The 19,018-nt window shown below is 51.0% G+C and overlaps 4 protein-coding genes across 4 annotated transcripts; all 4 read right to left on the bottom strand.

Annotated features, from left to right (window-relative positions):
- Positions 1-5,560: 5,560 nt before the first annotated feature.
- LOC127765854 (probable tRNA-splicing endonuclease subunit Sen2) lies at positions 5,561-6,265 on the bottom strand. The gene has a single exon (XM_052290814.1). It carries the CDS (start codon positions 6,262-6,264, stop codon positions 5,800-5,802), a length of 465 nt encoding a protein of 154 aa, XP_052146774.1. The 5' UTR covers position 6,265; the 3' UTR covers positions 5,561-5,799.
- An 84-nt stretch (positions 6,266-6,349) lies between these two features.
- Positions 6,350-9,076, bottom strand: LOC127765850 (monooxygenase 2-like). Its single transcript, XM_052290810.1, has 6 exons — positions 8,761-9,076; positions 8,501-8,647; positions 7,957-8,025; positions 7,672-7,837; positions 7,328-7,556; positions 6,350-7,239 (listed from the first exon to the last, which is right to left on the bottom strand). The coding sequence occupies exons 1-6, from the start codon at positions 9,033-9,035 to the stop codon at positions 6,710-6,712; spliced, it is 1,416 nt and encodes a 471-aa protein (XP_052146770.1). The 5' UTR covers positions 9,036-9,076; the 3' UTR covers positions 6,350-6,709.
- A 284-nt stretch (positions 9,077-9,360) lies between these two features.
- LOC127765851 (monooxygenase 2-like) lies at positions 9,361-11,895 on the bottom strand. Its single transcript, XM_052290811.1, has 6 exons — positions 11,754-11,895; positions 11,524-11,670; positions 10,769-10,837; positions 10,522-10,687; positions 10,217-10,445; positions 9,361-10,110 (listed from the first exon to the last, which is right to left on the bottom strand). The coding sequence occupies exons 1-6, from the start codon at positions 11,837-11,839 to the stop codon at positions 9,557-9,559; spliced, it is 1,251 nt and encodes a 416-aa protein (XP_052146771.1). The 5' UTR covers positions 11,840-11,895; the 3' UTR covers positions 9,361-9,556.
- A 1,421-nt stretch (positions 11,896-13,316) lies between these two features.
- Positions 13,317-15,221, bottom strand: LOC127765852 (monooxygenase 2-like). The gene is made up of 6 exons (XM_052290812.1): positions 15,038-15,221; positions 14,798-14,944; positions 14,647-14,715; positions 14,333-14,498; positions 14,018-14,246; positions 13,317-13,926 (listed from the first exon to the last, which is right to left on the bottom strand). Exons 1-6 carry the CDS (start codon positions 15,121-15,123, stop codon positions 13,400-13,402), a joined length of 1,224 nt encoding a protein of 407 aa, XP_052146772.1. The 5' UTR covers positions 15,124-15,221; the 3' UTR covers positions 13,317-13,399.
- Positions 15,222-19,018: the final 3,797 nt, after the last annotated feature.

The following is a 19,018-nucleotide window of genomic DNA, read 5'->3' as shown; positions in this document are numbered from 1 at the left end:
AAAAAAAGGAAGAAAAAAAACGAATTACAATATATATATATATATATATATATATATATATATATATATATATATATATAACGCTTGAAATAAAAAATACATATACAAGGTAAACACTTACTATTCGCAGATATCTCGAAAGGAGGAAGCAAAGAACTAGAACCCTCAGGAATTTCACCAAGAGATAAAGTCCAGTTGGCAGAAAGAGGCCGAATACCAAGATAAATTAACTCCTCGACCAAGTCTCGAACACTAAATTTAGAGACAAGTTCTTCAATTCGAGGGCGAATGTCAGCAAAGTCTTTTGACAAAGTAACAGCTGGATCTGAGATGACACTCAAAGATTTACAAGAAAACACAAAAGGGCACTTTTCCATGGTTTTCAAATCAGCTGGAATCTTATGATAGAACCATTTTGACTGCCAATGAGTTCCCCATTTGGTCCACATAACAGAGACAACTGGCCAAGGACAACCGCGATTTGAGCGCGGCATAAAGTTAACACACCAAAATTGGGAGTTCTGCCTTGTATAGCGCCGAATGGTGTGAAAATAAGCAAAATCGCATCCATGCGGAGTACCACCGCAACTCCGAATAATCCATTCAAAAATTCCAAGCTTAACAAGGGTGTTTGGTGTAAGCTGAGAAAACTCAAGTCCATATAGCCCAAGGACCTCAACAAGAAATGCACTGCAAGGAAACCTGAAGCCAGCTTCAAAAAAATCATCAAACACCAAGGTGTAGCCGGCCCGAGGTGAAGGACTCAACTGTCACGCCCATAAATTTAGCCCAAATTTCCAGACTATTTTGTGTATTAAATCCCTGTCCAGGACCAGCCAGGGTACACAAAACGACAAGTAATAAACAGTTCCAAACGTAAATAAAGCGTAAATTACTTACAGAAGAGGCACTTAGTCCTCACACCGAAACAAAAGCAGCAGCAGCGAAAAAGGCGATCCTAGCGGGGCTTCAGCTCCACTCCACAGGCAAAACTCAACTGGGGTCTGAGCCTTGGTCTTCTAACTTCATCTTCAGCTCAAAAGCACTACACTTCTGAAAAGGGGGAATAATAGCAAGGCTGAGTACAACCACCGTACTCAGCAAGCCACACCAACGATGCAGATATGCAAGGGGAACACAAGGACGGTTTATGGCTATTTGCATAAAGGCGGTTGTAAAGCATTTTATTGAACAAAACAGTAAAACAGTTGAGTAATTAAAGTAACATTAAATCTCCACTGATCAACGCTACACCACGTTGAATAGGCCCAACCAACCCACCTGAACTACAGTGTATTGGGTCGATTTATTAAGTGTGAGACTAATCACGGTGAATTTGATCGACCGCCCATAACCACGGTCACGGCTATTCGAATAGTTTTACTCTGATCAGAGGTGTACAACTGTACCCACAAGACACAGCCCCACGACACGTTTCCATGCGTCGACATGCCACCACGACATACCGGAAAGAGGCCGTGACAGGACCCTTCGCATAACCCCCTCTAGCCAAGCACACCACACCTCAGGTTTCACCCCCGTCCCCAGCGGGCAACGAGCAGTCCCCTCTCGTGCCTAGGTGAATCCGGAAGCGACAGAGGCTGTCGCAGGGCCCGCCCCGTTCCATCACGCCCACCCTTTCCTGGATGCGTCAACTAGAGGAAAGCTACACTACAGGCCTAGCCGTTGCCCACGCTGGCTTGTGGTAAGTACGAGAAATTCTTCCATGATTTCCCGCGAACCGGTCCTTAATTGCCATGGGTACGACTAGCAAAACCATGCACCCATAGCCCACCATTCAGTTACATTTTAGTTGGATAATTACGACCACTGAAACATGGCCAGGTGTCTCGAGCACGCAACTCGTTCTGTTGCTAAAAAGGTCTAATACTGCAATTATCCCATCAACTGAGCAAGTGGTAATTAAGCATGGCTAAGCATATAGTTCTAGCTAGGTCACATAAGTAACATGAGCTAGCCGATTTATTACCCAATGTTAACAAAGGACAGATATCAAATAAACATGGCACAAGCAAGCAGATAGGTAAAACCCTGATCCCATGTAATTAGCAAAACATGCATGTTTATTTGCAAACGGTAAAAAATTTATAAATTGGGATCAACATGCTCAAGGGGAATGTGTGACTTGCCTTGCTTCTTCACAACAATCTTCTGAACTCTGATCCTTGCGACTGCGAACTTCCGAAACAACAAAATCTACTCGCTGGCACACAAAACGAGAAAAAAACTCTAATAAACACCAAGCAAACAGTACATAAAAAGTAAACAAACATGTAGAGCTCAATTTTAGATGAATTTTGCAAGTTGAATGGCTCAATTCGGAGTTCGAATGAATTAGATATGAATTTTAGAAGTTTTGAGCCATTTTAATGAATTTCTATAATTAATACCAATTTATCGAGCAATTATTAAATATTTTTCCAAAGGAAATGATAAGCGCTGACGTCAGCAAAGGGAAGGGCGCCGACAGGCGGGCCCCACACGTCAGCGAGACTAGGGGAGGGCGCACGGTGGACACGGTCCACCGCGGCCGGGGCGGCACCGTGGACCGAGACCACGGGTGTGGTCCACGGGCGCGACCCACATCGACAAAAGGGGAGGCTGGCTCGCCGGCCAACCCAACAAGGCGGCGGCGGCACACGCTAGACGACCAGCGACGGCGGCGCGACGCGGGCAAGGGGACGGCGAAGGAGGGGGAAAAGGAGGGGAGACGGAGGGAGAGCTCACCGAGCGCCATGGCGGCGAGGGGCAACGGGCAGCAGCGACGCCTTCTCGAGAAGACGGCGGGGGCGGCCTCGGGCGACGACCAGCGGTGCGGAAAGGACGGCCGAGGCGCGGGATGACCTAGGGAGGGTGGTAGAGAGGTTAGGATGGGGACAGGTGGCCCGAGACGGCGTGAATCACCGGCCGGAGGAGGAGGTGAGAGTTGGAGCTTACCGGCGCGCGAGGAGGACGGAGCTCCGGTGGGTTCCCGACGACGAGAAGCGAACACCGGACCTCCCCTCGTCGCTGCGAAGCTGATGGAGGAAGGTGCGACGGCCGGGGATGTCTCGGAGCGGCGACAAGCGGCAGCTGAAGGTGGCAAATGGCAGTGGCGTCTCAGGTTCACGGTGGGAGCAGTGCTTCGGGGGTGAAGGAGGGAGATGGAGTGGATGCCGAGCTGCGCACGATGGCTGCGGTGCTGGGAAAGGCGACGGCGCAGCGTGAGGTGGACCAGAGAGGCGATGCGGCGCGGCTGGAGGCGGCAATGGTGACGGAGAGAGATGGTGAACGTGGCGGCGGTGTTTCGTAGGCGGATAGGGGAAAAAGAGTAGGCACAGCGATGCCGATGACGGTGGTGGCGCGGCGCGGCGGCCCCTAGGGCGGCAGTAGCGGGCGGCTGGAGGCGGTGAGTGGCGGTAGTGGCTTGGCCTCGCGGTGGGAAGGTGGTTCCGGCGGTGGAGGAGGAAAATGAAGTGGATGCCGAGGTGCGGCATAGCGCGGCGAAGCCGGTGGGACCAACGGCGGCGTGCGGCCGTGGCTTTAGCGGCGGTGGCGGGCGACTGGAGGGTCGCCGGCGAGCGGCGGCGCGCGGGAGCGACACGGGGAGAGCGAGGGAGGCGATGGGAAGCTCGGGGGAGGAGGGAAAACGAACGAGGGGAGCACGGGGAGGGTTTATATAGGCTCGGGAGGGTGAGATGGAGCCGGGGTGAGTTGGATTTGGGCGGCAATGGCCGATAGATGGAGGTGGCGGCGACGTGGGGAAGTGGCGGCCGGATTTTGTGGGAGAGGTGGGGGAATGAGGAGGACGTGGGGCGGCAGAGTCCCACGACCGGGTGCGGGCGTGCGGAGTGGAGGAGGTGGGCGGATTCGGCGGCAATCATGGGCGGCAACGGCAGCCATGGCGATTGGCCGGAGGTAGGAGGAAGAGCTGACAGGTGGGGTCTCGGGTCCCACCTGTCGGCCAGAGGGAGAGTGAGGAGGTCGGTTGGGGGACGCAAAAAAAACTTCGAGAGGGAGGCGAGCTGGGCCGGAGGTCCGAGGGGAGAAGGGAGGAGGCGGCCGGCCTTAGAGAGAGGGAGGGCGCCCAAGCCGCGGGGAGGCAAAGCAGACTTGGGCCAAAACCGGCCCAAGGGAAAGAAGGGGAATTTAAATTGGTTTTCTTTTTATTTTAATTGATTAAATGAACTTTGTATTGATAATGTTACTTCTTGGGCTCCGAAAATTCACGGAAAATTTTAGAGAGTATTTTAGGGCACAAAGAATATTACAAAATATTCCCGGCCAATGATTTTTAAGGGAAAATTTTAATTCTCCCATTATTTCACTTAATTAAATTGATTTAACTTATATTTAATTTCTAAAAAATGTATTATTTAATAATTTTTAATCCCGATCGAAAATCAGGGCGTTACATCAACTCACCAGCAGGACGAATGACTAGATTGAGACTAGCAATGGCACCTTTTGAAACAAGTTTATTGAGCCGCTCTTCAGAGATAATCGATGGACCAAGACCGGAAGATGTTTTCTTCGCTTTCTGTTTTGAGGCCGGTTTTTTGGATTTCCCCATGGTCGCTGAGAAGACTCGAATCAGAAAAACTCTCGAAGCAGAAAACTCGAAAGGCGTATTCTATACGGAAGTGTTTGAGAGAGGCGAGAGTATTCGAGACAAACGAGACAAAGACGGGCGCAACAATGGGCCAGGAAAGCGACCCCCGGGCGCTTATATAGCTGTTTTGCGTGTGCGTGTTTTCGTGGGGCCCACCTATCAATAATTAGGCATGAAAACCGAAGTGGCCCCATCCCCTGCTCGCATAGTATGTCCGGATAAGCACCGCCGACGACGCACGATTTTCCTTCGTGCTTATCGGTGCCCTTGTCTGAGTCGTCTCGTCCATGAACGTAAGCATTTGACACGTGGTTTACTAGTAAAAAAATTAATTAAAAATTAATTACAAAAAATTAATAAATAATTAAGAAAGAAGATAATACAAAAACTCACATGTGCTTTCGCCCAAAACAGGGGGACGACAGTTTATCCCTTACATATTTCTGACCACGGTTTCGGCCGAAAACATCCCGCCCTCATCGGGGCTTGTTGTAGCAAGTGGTAAACTTTGCCCCCCAAAAAAAAAATTAGCAAAAACACATTTCGCCCAAAAAGTCTACTTAAAGATAAAATACTCAGAGAGTTTCCCCTAAAATATAAAAACTCGAATGAAGTTCTCCTCTTTATAGAAAAGTTCTTTTAGGACATGTTTTTACCCAAAGGAAACAGCGTTACGAGGAAAGTACATTCGAGTTAATGTCAAGTAGACAGATGTATTCGAGCCAACATCATCCACCTGACATTATTTTTCCTAATAGTTGTATCCGAGCAGGTTCCTATGGAGTGACAAGGCGCCAAGATAATGAGAAAGTATATTCGAGTTCTCTAGTGCGGCCAAGACAGCTGAAATAACAAGAAAATAAGGAAAAGTCTTATCGAGCAGTTGACTCATTCGAGAAAAATAACCGTGGGGACCACTTCGACTACTCTAACCAGCTGGCACCAGATGTCGCCTAGGGACCACCAGCAAAGTACTATTATACCCCTAGGGCCTATGGATCACTAGGGGTAATACGGTAACTTTATGTAAGCCCATGATGGCAAAGATGTAAATATTTGTGGTCATGGTCGAACACTATAAAAGGCCGACCAGAGTCCTATAGCAAGAACACAATAAAATAGAGAAAAAGTACCTTATATGTATCCTGACATCTACTTTTGGGCTCACTCTCAGGGTAAACAGGAATCTACACTTTCCCGTTTACCCCCAATCTGTTCGTGCCATGAGGTCGTGACAATCTCAGATGCGAGTAAGCCTTGTACATCTCTGGAAAGGACTCCGACATGGACCTGAAGTGATTCCACAGTTGCTTATCACTCATCTGCTTCTTGTCCCGTGACTCAACCCTGATGCAGTTCAGAACATGGCATAGGCAGAAGACCTCCTCAGGGCTAAGTTGGAACCAGTGCTTCTGTGCCGCAGCAATTTCGACGGCGTGGCCAAAGGCAGCACGGTTTAGGATCACGGCTTGTTTTGGCTCAACTCCAAGAATGGCACCGCCACCTGGACCTGACAAAATTGCCACAGGCTTTGAGCTTATGAATGAGGCATTGAGCTCAGCAACAATGACTGACATGGGATTAGCTGCTGCTAGTGCTAAGAAGTCCTTGCCATCTTTGCCCTTCTTCCATCTTGGACCTGACAAATCCATATGCTGAACACACTCGCAGAGGATGGACTAAAATTGATGCGTGGTCAAATGCTGCAGTGAATAGCAACGACAATAAAGCAATAAGTAAACAAAGTTGTCCAAACAAATACCTCAACAAATGGAGATTCACTACATACATCACTAATTTATCGAACATGTTAATTTGTAAAGCATAGATACATAAATAATCTGCCAAAATACCCCTGATACGGCCCTACATCTCATACTCTCTCCACTCTCTCCTACTCTTCCCCGTACATAAGACTTTGCCTTGAGCATCTGCCGAGTGTGTGATACTAGTACGTTGTACGGTGGACTTTAAGCTCGCCCCCTCGTGCTTGGTTAACAACATCACAAGATTGCTCCATGTGCTAATTAAGACGGTTCCCGCTCACCGCTGATTTCTTTCTTCTCTTCTTGGGTTCTTGATTTCTCGTGAACAGAATCATAGCTTTCCGCAATCGTAATCAGCCATGGCGATCATAGTTTTTGCCAGCAATCCTGACAAGAACTTCTCCCTGAGGAACTTGATCACCGGGTTGGTGCTCTGCTGGATGAAGCCGATGACGTAGGCCGCCGTGATCAGCCGGATGCCGCGCCACCGCCTCTCCTCGGCGTACTTCTCCAGCGCCGCCGTGACGGCCTCGTACCCCGGGTCGTGCTCGGCGCCGTCGGCGAGGAAGGCCTCGCTGAGGCACCGGGCGAGGACGACGCCGTCCTCGAGCGCCGCGCAGCCGCCCTGGCCGAGCTCGGGGGTCGTCGGGTGGAAGGCGTCGCCGGCGACGCAGACGTTGCCCCTGCTGATGCTGCCGCGGACGAGCGCGAGCGGCGACCGGAACCTCAGCGGCGACGACACCACGTCGCTCATCTCGCTCCGCTCGATCACGTCCAGCGCCTCCGCCGGGATCCTCGCCGCCCTCAGCTTCGCCACCACGTAGCTCCGCATCTTGGCCACGCTCTCCTCCGCGTCGCCGTCTGTACACCACACGTGACAGATTGATCAGCGAATTAATCCGCCATTGTTGCTGCTCGTCAAGGGGAAGTAACTAGCAATGGTCCGCACCATCCGGGGAGGGGTACCAGGTGTAGTTCCAGTAGACGGAGGTGTCGGAACAGGGGAGCACGCCGGAGCGGAAGCCCTGGCCGATGAACTGCAGGATCTCCGGGCCGAATCCGTGGCCGGCCGGGTACTCAGCGAGGCCCCTGGTGGCCGAGCGCCCTGAGAGGATCGGCTTTGGCAGGCCAAGCCACTTCGCCACCACCGAGTTCACGCCGTCGCAGCCTATCAGCACCTTCAGAAAAAGCACAGTAATGCATCAGGCCATGGCTGCTCTTAGTGAGAAGAAGAGAGGTACAAGTGATGATGAACACTCAAGGTTGCATCTAGCCATTGTTGATCTCACACACCTTTGCTCTTATCGTTGAGCCATCGGACAAATGTAGGAGCTTGACATTGCCGTCTTCCTCAATCGAGACGATCTTGGAAGAGAACCTGATGGTGCCTTCCGGCAGTTCGTTCTCCAGAGTCTCCAGTAGGAAGTTGCGCTTCACGCACCGAATCTCATGCGGTCCACTGACGAAGTAACGACACAACGACGATTTCAGTTTTCAGATGTTTACTCGTATAAGTATGATTTTGTTACAAAATTTTAACATTCAGGTCTCAGCTAGCGGTAGTTGCAGACACTGTACCTTTTCCCTTGCATCTTTAGACTCAACTTCGCGGCAGGCTCTCCCGTGGATGCAGAGAAGGCCAACAGCCTGCCAACAAGCACGACAAGTCACAACTTCAGTCGATCACAAACTCTTTAGTCTTAAGAGTTACAGATTACTCCTGCAACTTCAGTAGGTTAATCGAAGGGTAAACTCAAAAGATGGGCTGGAAGGAGCAAGAGACAGTGTAAGCACACAAGTTCAGAGCTCAGACACGGAGTGGGATTGTGGAAAAAGCCCAAAACTTATAAGGTCTAGTACATCAGACCAGGCACTGGCAGACTGACCCAGCATATGGACCTAAAATCAGGTTCATCAGTACGGCCCAGGATGGCCTATCAAACGAGCTGGGCTGTAAATTTGATTTCGCTTAAACGAGAATTATTATACTCGCGTTAGGATTTGTTGTGATTTCGTGACGGTCAACGGACTCCACTGTTCGTCTGTTCCACTGTCTCTGTCTGGCTATTATCTGGATCTACAACTAGAAGGGAAGGGATTGGTAAAGTAAGTGGCTGCTCACCTCTCGTAGAGCAGATGATGCTCCCTGATCTTGTCGCCGACACCAAGGGCGTCGAGCGCGCGGAAGGCGTTCGTCCATGTCGTGAACGCGAACCCGGACGCCCGCAGCGTCGCCGACGACTCCAGCACCAGGCTCCTCACCCCTTTCCTGCACACGGGACGCACCGCCGGCCCAGCTCGATCATCAGCTCCAGATCGATCCGCGCGCGCGCGCGCAAACGCGGAGCAGATCAAGGCGAAACGGTCGGCACAGAGACTTACCTGTGTAACCCGAGCGCCGTCGCGAGCCCCGCGAGGCCGGCGCCGGCGATGACGATGCCCTCGACGCCCGAGCCCTCCATTGTTCGCGAACCCCCACCCGCGGTTGGTGTCGCTCGCAAGTGGAAACAGAGTGAGGATGGTCGAAGGCTGTACTGCTGCTGAACCAGTTCAGGGTTTTCTATGATGCGCCTGCCTTTTGTAGCAAAACGGTCGAGGGGTGGTTGGATTGGACGGAGAAGACCGGATTCCAACGAGGCGGCGCGTCCATCCGTCATGCCAGCGGTGAAACAAACTGGAACATGGCGGCTTTCACGAATTCTTGTATGACTAGTACACATCGAAATATTGGTCAATTGGTCCATGTTAGTCCTCTCGATCGATTTGGTAACGTTGCGCGCAAGTCTGATTACAGAGGATCCAGCATTCCCGGGTTCAATGATTGGCACAAAGGAACTGTCCGGGCTGTTTCGTACTAGAATCGTAGTACGAGTACAGCCACGAGGGCGGCTTGTGAATAAACCCAAAAAGAATTGTTGAGGCAGCAGGTATGCTCGCAAGCAGTGCCCATTCCCCTCCGGGTTGACACGGGAATTTTCGATATCCGACCAAAAACCCAAATGCACTCGACTTTATTTTTCTGCACACAAAAAGGAGCGTTTCACAGGTTTGGGATCATTGACACGTGACGGAACAGTAAAACAGACGGAGCACATACAGACAAACATCACAAACAGCACGACGATATGATTACAGGTTGCAGACTTGCAGCTGGGCGGCGGCCAAAACCCAAATCACGTCAACAAGCACCGGAACTCGAGAGCGTGCCGCAATCGTAGTCGGGCATCATGAGCAGCGTCTTGGCGAGCACCCCGGACAACAGCTTGTCACGCAGGAAGCCCACGGCGGGGTGGTCGCTCTGCTGCACGAACCCCACCGCGTACGACGCACCGGTCAGCTGCGCACTCCTCCACCGCCGGGCGTCCGCGTACCGGCGCAGCGCGGCCTCGACGACCCGGTGACTCTCCTCGGCGGCGCAGTCGCCGGTACGGAGCAGCAGCGCCTCGCCGAGGCACCTCGCCAGGACGACGGCGTCCTCCAGCGCCGTGCACGCGCCCTGCGCCAGGTCCGGCGTCGTCGGGTGGAGCGCGTCGCCGGCGACGCACACGTTCCCCTTGCTGATGCTCGCGAACGGGAGCGACAGCGGCGATCGGAACCGCAGCGGCGCCGCGAGCACGTCGTTCATCTCGCTCCGCTCGACCGCCTCGAGCACCTGTGGTGGCACGTTCGTGCTCCGGAGCTTTGTCAGCACGAACTGCTTCATCGCGGCTGAACTCTTGTCGACATCCTTATCTGTCAAAAGACACGGCATTAATCAGTAATACGATTCAGTGTTCATGTCCTCCTTGCAGCCGATCGAGTGTTCGACACTTGGATCTTGGCAGCTCAGGTGACTGACCATCTGGGGAAGGAGACCACGTGAAGAACCAGTAGACGTCGGTGTCGTTGCAGGGCACCATGCCTGCACGGAATCCCTGGCCGACCAACTGCAGAAACCTGGGCTCGAAGCCATGGCCGTCCGGGTACTTGGCGCGTCCGCGCGTGGCCGTGCGCCCCGAGTCCGACGGCTTCGCGAGCCCCAGCCATCTCGCCACCACCGAGTTGATCCCGTCGCACCCGATCAGCACCTGCATCCATCGCCACCATCTCCTCCTCAGCAACCGATCGATCGACAGAGACAGCACGCACGCCATGTGTTTTTACCTTTGCTCTGAGAGTCGATCCGTCAGACAGATGGAGGATCTTGGCGTTGCCGTCTTCCTCGATCGAGACGATCTTGGAGGAGTAGCGGATGGTGCCTCTTGGGAGCTCTTCCTCCAACGCCAGTAGCAGCGCGGTGCGGCTCACGCAGCGTGCCTCATGGGTTCCCCTGCGTCACAGGTGTTTTCAGGTGTGCGCATCACACGACAGGGGGAAGGGGAGTAGACAGATATATCTTCTCAGTTCTCACCGTTTGCCTTGCGCCCTCAGATCAATTTCTTGCACTATTTCTCCAGTAGCTGAAGACATGACATTCAACCTAAGAACAAACATGGAGAGAAAAAATCAGGCTTATCCGTACTGTACACCGTATGATACAGACATACAGTAACAGTTACAGTTAGTGTGTGTTTAGTTCACGCCAAAATTAGAAGTTTGGTTGAAATTGAAACGATGTGACGGAAAAGTTGGAAGTTTGTGTATATGAAAGTTTTGATGTGATGGAAAAATTAGAAGTTCGAAAAAAAAGTTTGTAACTAAACGAGGCCTTAGGAGTTAGGACTTCTACTTTAGGACCTCGGTCACCCTGCTGAGTCAACCCAAGGCCTCAGGGCAAGTACTATGAGCCCCTTATCACTAATTCCAAGAAGTCATGTAGACTTATATGATGATGTGGAGAGAAGAGAAGAGAGAGGGGAGCAGCCACCTCTCATGCAAGGGGCAACCTCCACACCAATTTCAAGAAATGAGAGAAAAAGAGATAAGTTGATTGGTTGGGTGTAGTATAAGTAGATGCAATCTATTGTATGTATTACCTCTAAATTAACGTGTAGATGATTTACATAAAATTAGATGTGACCACTACCTCTGTCATAAAACTTGCCCTCACACATTCAGATAATGATAAAGTGGCAGGAGAAAAAAGTTAGTACTACTGTACTCTGACCTGGAGGTCAAGATCTCAGTGACTCAGAGTCTCCTACTGCCTCTGAATCTGTTACATACCTCTGGATCTGCTGGTGCTGGCTCCTCATCTTGTCGCCTACCCCAAGGGCATCAAGCGCGCGGAAGGCGTTCGTCCATGTGATGAACGCCAACCCGGACGTCCGCAGCGTCGGCGACGACTCCAGCACCACGCTCCTCAGTCCTTTCCTGCACGCAGTGCCGCACTTCGATCGGCTCCCATGGAGTTGGAACACGTCGCTAGGCACTCAGAAGCAAAAAAGGTTGTGTACCTGTGCAGTCCGAGGGCCACTGCGAGCCCGGCGAGGCCAGCGCCGGCGATGACGATCTCCCGGCCGTCTGCCTGTTCTTGCTGCATGCTTGCAAATGGCTTTGTGCGAATGCAAACTGACTTGGCTGCAGGAAAGGGATGAGAATAAATGCTGTGAGCAAATCGAGTGAGCGCCAGGAGTTTAAATATGATTGCTGCGACGGCGAGGGTGAGTGAGCAGCAGGCCAGCAGTGAAGGCACTTTGACGTCATCGCTGATGATGATGCGCCACTACGGTCCGGTGAGAGTGGACAGACGTCGAACGGGACGTGCCTTCTCATTGTTTTACAATATCTTGGACACATTTTTTGCGGCAAGATAGCAGCCTCCAGGGAAAAAAGTAAATGGGAATATAAAACGTTATGGCATTGGTTAAAGTCAAACTATTTAAGTTTAATTAAGTTTAAAGACAAATATAGTAAAATTTTCAACCCAAAGACAAATTTATTATAAAAATATATTTAATTATTGATTCAATGAAACTAATCTAATATTATAAATATTACTATATTTGCCTATAAATTTAGTTAAGCTTAAAATAGTTTGACTTTAACCAAAGTCAAAACGTCTTATAACTATAGAAGGAGTAGTAACCACTGCCGCCACGGATGCACCTTCATCAAGGTTTTACTTGACAAAATGACAATGGTCTCATCCAGCACAGACCCAGGGTGTGGTGATCATTTTTATGTCCTCAAACTTGCTGATAGTGAAAGTTTTAGAGCCTCATGGGTAAGCCATATGTTTAGGCTGATCAACCAAAGCCTTTTTCCAATTCAAGCAAATCAATTTCATTGGTTAACTTATTTAGTTGAATGGCTTGATGAGTGATCCTATGTGGTTGGTGGTTGTAACCAGTGGCGGATCCAGAAAAAAATAGCAGTGAGGTCTGAACAAACTAGATAAGTTACAGTCCCCCCTCCCATCTACATATGGTAAAAAAATTTAGTGGGTCTTCGTGGGTCTCTCATAGTCTTTACGTCAGTAGTGGAGACTCGAGACCCCGCCGCTCCCATGCTGAATCCGCCCCTGGTTGTAGCTACAGTTTGTAGCATTGGCACTAGAGAGTTCATAAGATTAGCTACCACCAACGATCCTACTCTCCTGTTGGCCCCGCTATATTTGGCAAATAAACCTCATCCCAATCATCAAGTCGTATGGGCTTCGGGATTGAGATCACATGCAGCCATAGCTAGGACTGCAAGTTAGTGACTCCATGGTATCTCATCCATTCTTTTTCAGATCAAAGGTGCAAATCAAGTGCTACAGCCCGTTACTATAGCGGTTGCATTGCACCGTTACGATGGGATTTGGTTCATGTGCAATCCCTGTGACTACAACTTAAGCAGTCATACTATTGTTCCTACTATGGTCAACTGAGACTTTTTAATTATTCCATTTTTGCGCTCAACACCTTATCCCTACTAGTGTCCTAGAAATATAGAAATATAGATTCCCATCCTTATCCACAAAATTTAGACCTAAACCCATACATGTTTTGAGGCAGCTTTTATCACAAAATCCAATTCCATCATTTGTTCAGACACATGGGTACAAAATCCATTTCGTAATCTTATTAACTTGGGTACAAAACTGAGTTCCCACGTTTTAGAGCTTGCCACAGTCATAGTCCGCCATTTTCAGAAGCCTTCCGGCGAGCACTCCGGCCAACCACTTGTCCCGCAGAAAGCTGATGACCGCATTGTTACTCTGCTGCACGATGCCGACGACGTAGGCTGTCCCGACGAGCTCGACGCTCCTCCACCGCCGGATTCTAGCGTACTCACGTAGACTCGCCTCGATCCTCTCGCTCTCGGCGGCGCCGCCGCCGCCGAGAAGGGCGTCGCCGAGGCATCTCGCCAGCGCGACGCCGTCCTCGAGCGCCGCGCAGCCGCCCTGGCCAAGGTCAGGCGTCATCGGGTGCAGCGCGTCACCGGCGACGCACGCGTTCCCCTTGCTGATGCTCGCGAGCAGGAGCGACAGCGGGGGCCGGAAACGCAGCGGCGACGCGACCACGTCGTTTATGTTGCTCCTCTCGACGACCTCGAGCACCTCGGTTGGGATCTTGGAGCTCCTCAGCTTGGTCAGCACGAACTGCTTCATCTTTTCCGCGCTCTCCTCGACGCCATTACTTTCTGGAACGGCAACTAAACACCGATCAATCACTGATCACCTGTCAGATCACCATTGTTGGCATAGTTGACACTTGATAGTGACGAGACTGACCGTGTTCGGAAGGAGACCAGGTGAAGAACCAGTAGGCATCAGTCTCGTTGCAGGGGATCACGCCAGCACGGAAGCCATGGCCGACGAACATCTTGAACCTTGGGTCCAATCCATGGCCATCAGGGTAATGCGCGAGGCCTCTCGTCGCCAAGCGCCCCGAGGACGACGGCTTTGTGAGCCCCAGCCATTTTGCCACAACGGAATTCACCCCGTCGCAGCCGATCAGCACCTGCACCCCCGTCATTAATTTCAGTGGCATTTGCTCTATGAATGAAACACAGTTTCTAGGGAATTACTCTGTTTTTTTTTTCCTACCTTTGCTCTGAGAATTGCGCCGTCGGCAAGGTGTATGATCTTGGCGTTGCCATCCTCTTCGATTGCAACGATCTTGGAGGAGTAACGGATGGTGCCTTTTGGTAGCTCTTCCTCTAGTGCTCGGAGCAGCCAGTCCCGCCTGACGCAGCGCAGTTCATTGGGTCCTCTGCATCCAAGCGAAGGATCCAAAATTTCGGTACGGTTCAATACAAGAACGTGTGGCCCGTGGAAGCAAAACGACATGCAAGTATGGCCTAGAGTGTAAGGTGAATAGTCATCAGTAGAGATCAGTGGGAGAGAACATGACATCTTACCGTTTCCCCTGCACCGTGAGATCCGCTCTTCGTGTTATCTCTCCCGTAGACGAAGAGAAGACATGCAACCTGTGAACAATTCAGACCAAGAATCAGTCACTATTTTACATTTTCACCACACCTACAAGTGTTCCTCTCTTTTTCTACATACTCCTGAAGATGCAGATGAAGCTTCCTGATCTTGTCGCCCACCCCAAGGTTGTCAAGCGCTTGCCACGCGTTCGTCCACGTCGCGAAGGCGAACCCCGACGCCCGGAGCTCCGGCGACGACTCCAGCACCGAGCACTTCACCCCTTTCCTGCACGCGGAGCAGATCATCATCTCGAGTTAACCTGCGGCAGCCAACACACAGAGCAATACGCATCACCGGCTCACCGGTGGCTCCTCTCACCTGTGCAGCCCGAGAGCCACGGCGAGGCCGGCGATCCCGGCGCCCACGACGACGACGGCTTCCTCGCCGGCTTCCTTTTGTTGCATGCTTGATCGATGCTAGATTCTCAGTAGTCAGTACTCCCCCTGAGTACTCTTAATCAATTGGGAGGCCAGTGTTTAATTAAGACCAGACACTAACTGAGTAAAGCTTCTTTGCTCACTGAAATCTAGTGCTGCTCGTGGCCGCATATATAGATAGGCTAGCAAGTGTTTGGGACCTGGGAGACTGGGAGTGATCGGCAGTGGACTTACTGAAGCAGATGCGACGAAAAAGAAGTCAGGTTGGTGGATTCGACCTTGTACACGAACATGCGGAAATTGGATTAGCGAGGGCAGTCAGAGTCGTGACGGAAATGGGAATTTTGTACGGCCCAAACTTTTGGCTAGTGTGTTTGGATGTGGGCCATATTTCCTTCCTTTTTTTTTATGGAATAAGATCACTTTGACTCCCTTAACTGATCACCGAATCTAAATCGTATCCCTCAACCGCAACACCAGAAATCTCGACCCCCTAAACTTATAAAACCGGTACAATTTGCTCCCTTGGTGGTTTTGGAGGGCGGTTTCACTGACGTAGCGCACAGGTGGCAGTGTTTACATGTTCTTTGTTCCACGTGGCATTGACGTGACGCTTACGTGGCATTAAAATTAAAAAATATATGCGGGCCCATTTGTCATTCACACAAAAAAGTTTTTGTCGGACCCACTGACATATGGGGCCCACATGTCATCCTCTCTTATCCCTTCTTCCTCCTCTCTCTCTCCACCTTTCTCTATCTCTCCCTCTTTCTCTTCGTGCGTGGGGAGCGGCGTCCGGATTTGCGCCGCCTCTGCCGCCACCGCAGCAGTAGGGATTCGGGTTCGGCGGTGGCGGCGCTGGAGAGGCATCGGTGGTGCGTTCGCCGCGGGGGATGATGGCGGCCGGGCTAGGGCCGCGCCTCGCCATGCAGCAGCAGTCGACAGTCTTCGCGCCGCCTCCACCGTCGCAGCAGGGTTCGGCTTCGACGGGTCCGGGAATGAAGCGGCGTTGGCGCCACGGGAGATGGGGATGGTGGCGAGGCCGCGTCAGCCATGCAGTAGCAGCCAACTCTCGCGCCGACGCTGGCACCGCCATTGCCGCAGCAAAATCTGGAGTGGCGACGGTGTCCCCTTCGCCACGGGGGATGACGATGGTGGTGGCGCTGTCGAAGGCGTCGCGCGGCCAAGCAAGAGGAGCTCAGGAGGGCATGGCGGCTAGAGATCCAGAGCTCCGAATCGGCCACGACGGGCGGCTAGAGGACGAGTTGCGGCAGCAGGGCGGCAACGGCGGCCTGATGTGGTCGCAGCAGCAGAGACGGTAATGGCTCGGTGGAAGGCGTCGGTCTTCATCGTCGGTGGAAGGCGTTGCCGGAGACCACTTGTCGCTTCGTGCCGCCACCTCGAGGCCAAGACGAGCCCACCACCACCGCAAAAAATGGAGGCGACGCGCAACCTTGAGTTGCTCCCGCGCCCATCGCCCGAGGTCCACCGCCCACCGCCGCCACCACTCTGGCACCTGCTCGCCGCCGCCGCCACCGAGCCCCCGCCTGCCGCCGGCTCATGTCAAGAGGGGAGAGAGAGAGAGAGAGAAATAAGGGAGAGAGGAGGAAGAAGAAGGGTAGCGAGAGAGAAGATGACATGTGGGACCCACATGTCAGTGGGTCCTATAATTTTTTTTGTGTGAATGGCAAATGGCCCCGCATATATATTTTTTATTTTAGTGCCACATAAGCGCCACGTCAATGCCACGTGGAACAAAGATCAGGTCAACACTGCCACGTGCGCGCCACGTCAGCAAAACCGCCCTCGAAAACCACTCAAGGAGTCAAATTGCACCGGTTTTGCAAGTTCGGGGTGAAGATTTCTGGTATTGCGATTGAGAGATACGATTTAGATTCGGTGGTCAATTGAGGGAGTCAAAGTGATCTTATTCCTTTTTTTTATTGGAGTAGGCCAGCACAGGCCCATTCGTAGACAGCCTGGGCCGAAGTTTTTGGGGCCCGATAGGAGGAGCCGCGGGTCCCACAAGTCAGTGTCCTGTTCTCGGTAGAATACAGGAGCACCGGGAGCGTCGCGGCTGTGACCGCGAAAAGGACCGTGAGTACGTGTCTCCATGAACCGTAAATCGCTCTCGCTCGGAAGAAAACACGGAGGAAAGCGGCACCGGCAACGCGTCCGGGACAAAGGGCCGGCTTCGGCACCCGGCACTGCAGATTTTGATCTATAAGTAGGTAAGTGGGTTTATTACTTTTGCCTCTATCACTAGTTCGCTCTTATGAATAGGACGAGAAAGAGATGATAGGGAAAAAAAACGAGAGGAGAAAAATTAACGTGACTGTGAGAAGGAGGGGGAGAGATGGAGAAGTATACGGCGTTGAGGAGTCGGACCAGGTCCGTCCAACTGTCCAAGCGAGTGCGACCACGATTGAGACTACCGGTCGTGACTGACCGTGGAGTCAGGTTTTCTCACCTGTATTGATGACCTTCTTTCATTTTTCATGTTTTTCCCTCAACACTCAAAATTTTCTCTAATGAGTTAAGTTCTACTAGCTTCGTACTCCCTATAACAAAAAAAAAAAATAATGGTCAAAGTACAGCTTTAAAAATCATAAAAGTTAATACGCTTCATATTTTATATTTTTGACACGGAATAAATATTTTTATGTCCTATTGATAAAATTGAATAACCGTGTCTTTTATATTTAAAGCCCTTAACCTTTAATTTCTTTCTATTATTTTATTTGTTATACGTATCATACAATTAATAATACCCCGTATCTGGAATAGTGTACCATGTACCATATTCGTGTCTGTATCCGTATGGGAGTGTCCGTGTAACATAGCTAACCCTCATTTGTGTTTTGTGCCAACTGTATCACAAAAATCAGTTCCATCATTTGTTCATGCAACCCACATGTAAGTACAAACAACGATGTATTTGGATCGTGGGATTGGATTCTAAACTCTTGATGAGATATAAATTAAATTATAGCTAGTTAATGTATATCTATAATCAAATTTACTTTTTTCGTCGCAACTTGTAGAAGTTAAATTTGATCTTGCATGTTTATGGATTTGTTTATCACATTTTAATCTATCATGTTGATTTTTTTTTATTTTATTTTATAACTATTTAGATGACATGCAAACAACAAGATGATATCCCTCAAGAGTTTAGAATAGTTTCTAGTTTGGACCGTCCATATTTTTTATGGATAATTGCTCATTTAGCCCTGTTTTGAAGCATAACTACCAATCAGACTCTACTTATTCTAATTTGCTCATTTGACCCCTTTTTCAAAATCAAAGTTACCATCTAACCCTACTTTCTCTATGATGTTAGGGCTTCATTCAAGAAAAGGGGAAAAAATCTATTTACTAGTCAACCTGATCAAAATACCCTTGATGACATTCAACCATATCCATTCATTAGCTCCCAACCCTATCTCTCTATGTTAGGTGAGGCAGTGACGGCGTACACACAGAGGGATGGCACAGTGGTGCCAGCGTCGCCGGTGTGGAGAGGGAGGGAGCGGTGGTTGCGCATGAAGAAAGGGAGCGACGACGAAAGCTGCACATGAACGGAGCAGCGATAACGGCGTGCCGAGGGAGGGAGCGGTAGCGCATGCCTCGACAATGATGATGAGGAGCGATGGCAGCTGGGCCCGGGCGTCAGAGCTAGGACTAGGGCGGGTGGATTCAGTAGGGGATGGGTGGCGAAGCTCAGGCTGAGGCGGGTGGATGCGACGGGGAAGGAGTGTGGAGCTCGGGCTGAGGCGGGTGGATCCAGCGGGGGAGGGGCAACGATGGCTCGATGATGATGAGGAAGAGCACCAAAGGCAAGGCTCAGGCGGCAGAGTTCGGGCTGTAGCGATGGGTAGGCGATCAATCCGGTGGCGGCTGAGTATCTAGCTGCAGATCC

Source organism: Oryza glaberrima, chromosome 3, assembly GCF_000147395.1.
Source record: "Oryza glaberrima chromosome 3, OglaRS2, whole genome shotgun sequence".
Classification (NCBI taxonomy): Eukaryota; Viridiplantae; Streptophyta; class Magnoliopsida; order Poales; family Poaceae; genus Oryza; species Oryza glaberrima.
Note: the sequence above shows the minus strand (reverse complement) of the source record. Positions and strands in the feature narration are given on the sequence as shown.

Excerpts from the sequence above, each read along its gene's own strand:
- LOC127765854 (XM_052290814.1), bottom strand. The coding sequence starts at position 6,264 with ATGGATTTGTCAGGTCCAAGATGGAAGAAGGGCAAAGATGGCAAGGAC.
- LOC127765850 (XM_052290810.1), bottom strand. The coding sequence starts at position 9,035 with ATGACGGATGGACGCGCCGCCTCGTTGGAATCCGGTCTTCTCCGTCCA. Across the intron at positions 7,838-7,956 it reads CTAAAGATGCAAGGGAAAAG|TGGACCGCATGAGATTCGGT; the intron begins GTACAGTGTCTG and ends TTACTTCGTCAG. Across the intron at positions 7,557-7,671 it reads GCTCAACGATAAGAGCAAAG|GTGCTGATAGGCTGCGACGG; the intron begins GTGTGTGAGATC and ends CTTTTTCTGAAG.
- LOC127765851 (XM_052290811.1), bottom strand. The coding sequence starts at position 11,839 with ATGCAGCAAGAACAGGCAGACGGCCGGGAGATCGTCATCGCCGGCGCT. Across the intron at positions 10,688-10,768 it reads CTGAGGGCGCAAGGCAAACG|GGGAACCCATGAGGCACGCT; the intron begins GTGAGAACTGAG and ends CCTGTGACGCAG. Across the intron at positions 10,446-10,521 it reads GATCGACTCTCAGAGCAAAG|GTGCTGATCGGGTGCGACGG; the intron begins GTAAAAACACAT and ends CGATGGATGCAG.
- LOC127765852 (XM_052290812.1), bottom strand. The coding sequence starts at position 15,123 with ATGCAACAAAAGGAAGCCGGCGAGGAAGCCGTCGTCGTCGTGGGCGCC. Across the intron at positions 14,247-14,332 it reads GCGCAATTCTCAGAGCAAAG|GTGCTGATCGGCTGCGACGG; the intron begins GTAGGAAAAAAA and ends ACGGGGGTGCAG. Across the intron at positions 13,927-14,017 it reads CTGGTCTCCTTCCGAACACG|AAAGTAATGGCGTCGAGGAG; the intron begins GTCAGTCTCGTC and ends TTGCCGTTCCAG.